At 42.0% G+C, this 8926-nt stretch overlaps 1 protein-coding gene across 1 annotated transcript; it reads left to right on the forward strand.

Annotated features, from left to right (window-relative positions):
* Positions 1-1757: 1757 nt before the first annotated feature.
* LOC108148365 (neurochondrin homolog) lies at positions 1758-4348 on the forward strand. The gene has a single exon (XM_017275384.2). The coding sequence runs from the start codon at positions 2008-2010 to the stop codon at positions 4177-4179; it is 2172 nt and encodes a 723-aa protein (XP_017130873.1). The 5' UTR covers positions 1758-2007; the 3' UTR covers positions 4180-4348.
* The last annotated feature ends 4578 nt before the right edge of the window (positions 4349-8926 follow it).

The raw sequence follows: 8926 nt of genomic DNA on the forward strand, positions 1-8926 counted from the left end.
GATAAAGTTTTTCATTTGCATTATGACCAACGGCGTCCGAATAACCGACTTTTCCATGCTAAAGATTTTATGGTTAAATGCTCGTTGGAAGAGCAGAAAATGGTGAGATATTTTTCTCGCTGCCGAGAAAAATTTCCTAAATTTGTCAGATTCTATGGCTCATTAGCAGATAAATATCTAAAATTGTGCTAAAAGAATTAAATGCCAAAAGAATAAATAGCCCGCATGATGTCTTTTTCGTCGACGTAGTCATTGTAAAATATATAAAACAGCTGTTTTTTTTTTGTTTTAGAAAAACAAGAAAAGGTTGAATAACAAAAACAATGAAATAACATTTGGCGATTGTGAGGGCCTAATAATTGTTATAATTGCTATTATAGAAAGCTTGATACATAATTTTATGAAAACATACATATGAGTCACTTATTGAAATTGAACAATAAATCAGCAATTGTACCTACATCTAAAAATAACTATATTTTAAAATAAATGTAATGAAAATATATTTAGTTTAAGGCAAAGTGCAATGTGCAATTAAATTCATTGACCCCAGAGTGGAAAAGCACCGCACTTAAATTAAATATGCAAATTTCCGATCCATATATGCAAAATAACAATGTGTCTATATAACTAAGTTAATGTATAATTTATGTATGTAAAAATATGTGTATTTGGTTTGTTGAATCCCGTTGCACAGAGTGGTTTATTTATATGTCTGGACATTGATGCCGACTCACCTATATATAGCATACATATATATATCACTAGGTATTTGTGGCCACATAGGAGCTTATGTGCTGCGGAGAAAGAATGCAAACACATATTAAAAATATTCTGGAAGAAATGCAGCCGGCAGCGAACATTTTACAGTTGACCAAATGTAAACACGAAGATGTCGGAAAAACGAAAAATCATTTTCTAATTATAAACAACGATGCTCAACAGAGCGCAATGCGGGAGGAAATTGAGCGAGAGTGGAAAAGTGGAGAAGGAAAAGCCGAGAGCAAATAGCAATGCATTGGTCATCCGTTTGATCTCAAGTGATTTTCAAATTCTATAGGCTGAAGAAAGTGAAAAAGTTGTTCAGGAAAATATAAATACTCTTTAAGAGGATATACCAGCGTAATCCATAAAAAAGTTGGTAATTTTTGGGAATTTTTTTTTGAACATAATAAAGTCGGATTTCATCTTTGTTTTAAGATTTTTTATTTCACAAAAATATTGAGAAACAAAGAAGCTATGGAGCGTCTTTTGGGGCACTGAGTGACTGACTGAAATTATTAAAGCTTAAGGTATTTCTTCTTCAATGACCTGCAATTTTTGAAAAAAATATCAAAAATGAACAAAATGTCGTCTGTTTGAAAGAAAATGCTATTTTTGAAAACTGTCATACCACTTGAATTTTAAAAATTAAGAAACACAAATTGTGCTTATTGTTTATTAATAAAGACAAAATTGCTCATGCAATAAAGAGTTGCTTAAATTTTCGATTCTTACATAGATAGGGCCCGTTTCTTTTTAAGTTTATTAATTTATTATTAATTAATTTTGTAAAATTAATAGTCTTAGCTTTGTAAAAATTAATTTAATTAACTCAAACATTATTGTTATAACATAATTATTAAAAAATACAGATCCCCTGCTTAAGTAAAGTGTATGCTCCGTGTATAAATAAATTGTGTGTAGGTTTTCCCCGTTCGAATGGCAACAGCTGCACAGCTTTTGGAAAATGGGGGAAAGCCAATAGTGAGTTTTCCGCTGGCGGTGATCAGTGAGCGAGAGTGCGTCGTCGAGCGAAGACACGGAACCCAGAACCCAGAGCCCAGCGGAAAAGTATACGGCAGAGGAAGAACCAACGGGAAAGCTGTAGCCAAGTGAAAGTGTGAGGAGATATATTTTTAGAAGGCCACGGCACACACACACACATATAGCCAAGCAGCGGCTAAGTATATAGGCCGTACATAGGCAGCCCGCGAGATACACACCCGGAGAGTCGGAACCCCCAGGATGACGGATGTGCCGGAGCCCGTGAGCAAGTGCGCCAACCTGTTGAAGAGCACTCGCAATGACACTGAAAAATTCGCGGCCCTGTTTATGGTCACCAAATTGGTGAAGGGCAAAGACTGCAATGCGTCGGGCAAGAAGCTGCTCTTCGAGGCCATTGGGTTTCCCTTTCTGAAGAAGCTGCTGGTCTCCAAGGATCTGCCCAGCGACTGCCCCCCTTTGGTATACAAAAGTGTGGCTCTGTCGATCCTCACCTGCTTCTGTCAGGAGGAGGAGTTGGCCACGCACAAGGACATTATCGATGCCATACCAACTCTGCTGGAGATCGTGGAACAGGCCGACGACGAGGACTACGAGGACAACCTGATTGTGGTCAGCGAGGCGTACAGTTGCCTCAAGAGCATCGCCAGCCATGAGCCGGGTCAGCAGGCACTCTTGGCCACCGGTGCCATACCCAAGATGTCCCAGATCTACTCCGCCCAGAGTTTCCAAACCGACGAGGCCCTGCACCTGATTGTTCTCCTCGTCAAGCAGTTTGGCGTGCTGTCGTGGCCCGAGGATCCCAGTGCCTTCCACGCCCTGATCCAGAGGATTGCGCTGGACATGGAAACCGATCACACGGACCGGAAGTACGAACTTTGCCGCATTCTGGCTGATATCCTTATCACCTGCCGTCGTGAGATCGTGATCAACTCGTTGGAGGGTCAAATCTGGCCGGAGAGCTTGTTCAAGGGCTGTGGGGATATCCTGAAGGCGAAAATTGGTCCCAAACAGAGGGATCCGGCCCTGCATCTGATAGCCACCACCCTGCAGGTGCTGGGAATCCAATGGGCCTTCATGGACGAGCAGAAGCAGTTCTTCCTGCAGCTTCTTCAACTGGGAGCCATCGAGGTGCGCATGCAGATGGACGAGAAGAAACTGGAGACGACCTTCAAGCAGGCGGAGCTACTCACCTGCTGCTTTACCATCCTGGAGCAGTGCATCGAGTACATGGCTGCGGATCAGCTGGATCTGGAACCCAAGGAAAAGCAGACCACATACACGGCTCTCAAGGGCGCCTTCAATCAGGTTCTAGCCGTTTTGACCAGGGTCAGCCAGGACAAGATCCGGGATAGCACCAATCCCAGGGACAAGAAGTTTGTGTTTGCCATCGTTAAGGTCCTGTCCGCTTGGCTGGCCCAGGAGACGACGGCCATGAGGCCGGCCATCTACAAACTGCTGCCCTTCATGCTCAAGGTTGCCAACGAGAGTTTCCAGGAGCTGAAGGCCTGGCGAGCAGGTCCCCGGGAGGGTGAGCCACCCGTCGATGTCCTGCGTATCATGCTGCCCGCTCTGTGTCACTTTGCCGTGGAGGAGGAGGCCAGGAGGGTGCTCTTCACGCACAAGCAGGATGAGGTACTGTTGGAGACCCTGGAGTTTTACTTCAGCATTGCGCATTGGAAGAGGCCACCCATTCCGCGAGCTGAGCGCTTGAAGCGCATGAATGAGCCCGATCCGGTGCCAAGTCCGGAACAGCAGGCGGAGATGAAGGTGGCCAGGAGTGCCATTGTGGCCCTCTCCAACATCCTGATGAACTTCACCGTTCTGGAGCCCAAGAAGGCCGAGGATGGAGCCACGTTTGCCAGTCTGCTGAAGTTCGTAGTAGAGAATCTGCCCGAGCTGAAGGATACCCCCGATAACCTGGTCATCCATGGCAATTTGGCCGTCCTGGGACTGCTACTGCTGAAGCAGCAGTCCAAGAAGGTCAAGCAGAACGACTTCTCCATCTGTCGTTACATCCAGGCCACCATCCGTTTCCTGTGGGATGCCTACAACATTGACGAGAGCAACGATCCCACTGCCCTGGTCGTGTCCATTGCCTACAAGGGCAACTGGTCGGATCTGTCCGAGCTGTGGTTCCTGGGAATGCAGACCATGTGCGCCGTACTGCCGCTGGTGCCGTGGCTCTCCGAATTCGCCCTGGAATCCGGCTGGGCAGAGGGCATTGTGAAGACCCTCAAGAAGGTTAAGATCGGCACTCTGCCGGCCAACGTGAAATCCGCGTACGAGGACTTCCTGTCCCAACTGGTGGACGTCAATGGCGATGTCCAGGAAGTGCTTAAAAAAGCCGATGCTCTGCGCGTCTGCCGCAATCACAGGATGATGGATCTGGGCAAGAAGCTGTTCGGCGACTAAACCAAACACCAAACGCTGGTTTTTTCTACAGGCATTTTTTGTGTGTGATTTGTGAACAAGCGAAAAATGGAAAATATTTTGTATGGATTTCATTCTATTTTATATGCTCTATTTTAATGATTAAATACCTAAATTTATTAAAAAATAAATAAAACCAATTTTTAAAACACATCCGGTCATAAAAATGGTTTTTGGTTTTGCCATTCATTCGGTTTTGTTTTCGTTTATTCAGGCCAACTCAACGGAATTAGTTAAAACTTTTGCTTGTTTTCACTTTTGTTTGTACGTTTTATTTTCGAACAAGCGCACTATATACAGTGGAAACACGTCACATTCGTATATTTGGCAGACCAACAAATAAAATACTTGCGTGAAACAACGATGACGAGTGCAAAGGCTGACCGAAAATAATACTAATAATAAGTGCAATTTAATTAAAAACATGCAGCAAAACTTTTTCTACAAAACATGGCATGGACGGAAACAAAGAATTAATAATGTGCTGACGTGGAGTGACAACTTTTTTGGTTCGCAATTGTAGAGAGGGAAATGCATGCTACATTTTTGCGGATAACTTTTTCCGCGTGGTTTTTGTTCCATGGAACGAAATATGCGGATAAACCAACATAATTCATAAAATTAAACAATGTTAAAGAACTTTGATTTAGTATATTAAATTTTTTTGGAGCAGTACAAGTTTTAAAATGGTGGTTATCTGCGCTCATTTTACTTAGCTTATTATAAGATATTGAGCGAAATAAATATTTGTAAAAACTTTATTCAAAAAGAAACACTTTTTCGTTGCTATTAGCATTTATTTTAATATAGCACAAATAGCTTTCAGATTTCATATAAAAAAATGTAAATTACATTACGTGATATACAATTATTTCATATTTATTTTGTTTATAGTATATATTTTGGACATCTTCTTAATGACTTCAAACGCTTTACTTCATTAGATATTTTGTTTATTTTATTTCGGGCTGGGAATGGTTTTAACGCTGCTAATAGCCTAGGCGCATATTTATGGAAACGGTTGTCGTTAAAGAGCTTATGGGTTAGCTTCCAGATTTGGCCCGACTATAGCCGGTACATATCCGTATCTGAGCGGATTTGCTCCGCTGAGTTGCCAAATTGCTTGTTAGCAATGAATGAAAATAGAGCAGTAACAGGAGATGGTAAGGCAGCAGCTGCTAACTGAGGCCAAAGCCGGGCATAAATCTCCAATAAATCTTAAATACATATTGCGCTGCCTGTTCGGGCCCTACTTCTGGCCCAAGGAATACATATTATACGAAAAGTATCGCTCAATCGTGCTATCTTGCCACTATGAGAGCCCTCCAACCTCCAACCTCCACCCGCCACCCTCCGCCCTCCACTCAACACCTGCCAGCCATTTCTCTTACATATCTGAGAGTGGGGGCGGATGGGGTTTTATTACGATATAATATTTTATTGTGTACCTTTAGATGTTTGGATATTTGGCTGCTCGCAACATTTGAGTTTCAACCCTTTTCGGGCCATACTTTTTCTGGTCCAAAGAATGTGTGAATTTGCCTGAGCCGTTTGTTGTGTTTTGTCACCGGAATTGCTTAGCTGTGCCGATTCCAGGGGAATTGGAGGGAATGAGCTGGTGACCCGGCAGTGGCTTTGGATTTTCGGCTATTTGTGCATTTGACAAAGGTAATAAAAAGAGCCCTTTGGCTTTTGAAGCGTCGTCGTCGCCTGCTTGTTGATTTTGTTGGTCTGCTTGTTCAGCTCAAAGCCATAAAATATATATACAAATATATAGGGAAAAATGTATTTTTATTTTATTTTGTTGCTGTTTGTTTACCTTTTTTTTTTGGGCGAGCAAACATGCGCTGGCATTTTCGGTTTCTGTTTGTTTTTGTGGGCTTAAATGTGTTTGCTTCTAATTAAAATTAAAAGGTTTTTGTGGCTGACAACTGCGAGAAAAAAATTTAAAATGTCCAGCACATCTATCTATAACTTAAAGCCCTGGCTTACGGTGCAATTATGGTGGCATGCAATTGGATCTACCCTCAATGATCCATTAATTTAGACAGTCAACTCTTCAATCAGCCCAGAGAGAAAGGAGGAAAGTAGGGAAAAAAATTAGAGCTCATGTGGCACTACTGGATTCAAGTGGTTGTTGCAGCAACAAGTTGAAGCCACCTTGATTGCAATTAGTAGCATTCTCCGACTTTGTTGCCACCTTAATGAAATGAAAACAAAGTTGAAAAAATGGTAATGAAAACGACGAGGCAAAGAGAAATTCAACCCAAGTTCGCACTTCATGGCAACGCTTTGAGGAGGACTCGTCGACAAGGGTCTCCATCCACAAAGTCAACTTCTTAAGTTGTAAGCTTTATTCTGCTTTGTGGGAATGGGTTAAATACAAACAGTAGCTGTAAGGGATCATCTGTAGGATTTAATAATTAATTTGCGCTATTGAAAACAGAAAAACAGATCATTTTTAAGCGCAAACTTTATTTTGATAATTAGCTTTAGCTTATTTATTTTATTTATCACCCGAGGTCTCTTGGCTAAGTACACCAAAGCATCTGAGAATGATTATTTAAGGTGTTTGGGCGGAAGAACCTCGAACCATTTAACCTCCTTGCTTAACATCCTATAAGTATAAACAGTATCCGCGAGTTCATGCGATTTTGATTGCCAGATTCAATTGCCACTTGTTGGTGCAAGTATTAGCCCCAGCCAAAGCAATTGCTTGAAGTGAAAAGGGTGCGGATGATGCACGCACAAATGCGCACCCCAAACAAAGTCTGACTCTGATTCCACCCCAAGCAATAATAATGTGAAATAAAGTAAATGCTGCTGCTCAGCAAATTTCCAATTGAACGTAATGGTCGCTGAGGGGTGCGATGGGCATAAATAAATGCTTTTAACACTTCTGTCTTACCAGCGGGGAATTGGTCCGCCGCTTGGTGTCTTGAAGATTTTGGAGTCCCACAACAAATTAAAATTAATGCAGAGTCCGTGGACATCCAGGAGCTGAGGTAGCAGTAGCAGTAGCAGTAGCAGTAGCAGTAGCAGTAGCAGATGTTGCAGCCAAAACTGGCCAAGTCATAAATTATTCAGGACACTTGTCAGCTCCAACTGGCAAGTATCAGCCAGAACTCAGTTCTGTCGGACGTAACATATGCCGCTGACGGGGACTTCAAACTTAATCTCGAACAGATACCGGATGGGTTGAATTCCAATTTAAATTTGATTAAATTTAAGCCTTGACCTTGTCAAAAGCGAATGGAATTCCGGAAATTTTATAATCCCCATAAATTTCGTACGCCTCATTGAACCTGGATTATCGCATTCAGTCAGCAGCAGCTTCGCTTCATATTTTCCTGTGGGTGTTTTTTGAGGGGGTTTCTTTTATTATTTCGGGTGTTGGTAATTAAATTTGTCATCACGCTCAGCTGGCAATTGGTCGTGGGTCAACGGTCATAAAAACTGACGCCCAAAAGTAGGCAAGTCATTAAAGAGCCAACGAAAGCGAATTTCACCAACAAAGAGTTCTCTCTCTCTTACTTTCTCTTTAATTTATATTTCGTGGGCAGAGCTTTGGTCCCAAAGCTTTTTTTAGCATATTCTTGCAAAGCTCTCTGTTTGATTCTGTTTCTGTTATTTTTTTTATTTTTCCTCCGTTGCTGTTAATGGTGCGTTAAATTTAAATGGGCATAACAATTAACGATAATTGCTTTTGAAGTTATTGTCTATAATGTTATTTAGAGTTCTGCGGAAGAACTTGAAATATTTGCATAGTTATGATTGTCCATTATGTTTACAATTATAGCAGCCATTACCCTTTACATCTCAATATCTTAATCGAGTTTCATGAGAGGCCCTCGCTTTATGGCAAGGAGGTCAACCGATAAGTGCACTTGTTGCCTTTTAATAAATAATTTTTATTGCAGTTTGGCCGAGTTTGAGGTAGAACAAACCACTAATCCCCTGCAAAACAAGGATTAAATTAGCTTGCTATCGAGGCTCAAAACAAACCGAAACAATTGCAGTTTTCGTGGGTTTGTGGTCCTTTGGCAACATTTATGAAACATTTTCCCCCTCTGCCAAATGCCGAATTCATTTCGATTCAATTGCCCGCCCACGCTTCGTATACGTAACGCAATAAATTATCAAGGTACAGAAAACATCCGCACGTGGAAAGGCTCAAAATCGACGGAGCCAGGGCTCTTCCACCCTCCAGAAGGCAGCGTCAAAGGTTAGTTTATGCCCCTACCCAATTCAAAACACAATAAATACTGCAAGTGGGCGTCGTTTCTGTTTGTTTGCCAGCTCTGTTCCCTTCGATATCAACAAGAAATTCAAATAAATGCATTTTAATGCCAGCAGCCTTAGCCGAGTGTGGACGCTTTAAAAGCTTTCAAATAGAATAATTTATTTCCCTCTCTGGAGGCGATTCTGTTGCGTGGTCGGTGGGTGTGGAAATGGGCTGGAAATGGGTGGGTGTGCTACCATCGATATCGCCATACATTGATGTGTTAATTGCCGCAATTCCAAGGAGGCCAAGGAAACAGGCAATCAGATAGACCAGGGTTGCCTACATCTCACCATATATCTACATATTAATAATCTGATATGATTGTTTGCAAAAAATTTATTAAATAAATGCACTGAACACCTGCCTTGCAGTCAAAAAATGGCTAAATCCTTATGTTTTCGAAGCTCTCTTGATGTGACCTGACAACCCTAAGGGCAATTTCCA

This window comes from Drosophila elegans, unplaced genomic scaffold (assembly GCF_018152505.1).
Source record: "Drosophila elegans isolate 14027-0461.03 unplaced genomic scaffold, ASM1815250v1 contig_476, whole genome shotgun sequence".
NCBI classification, from domain to species: Eukaryota; Metazoa; Arthropoda; class Insecta; order Diptera; family Drosophilidae; genus Drosophila; species Drosophila elegans.

Bases quoted from the DNA above. Each gene is read 5' to 3' on its own strand.
- LOC108148365 (XM_017275384.2), top strand. From the start codon at position 2,008: ATGACGGATGTGCCGGAGCCCGTGAGCAAGTGCGCCAACCTGTTGAAG.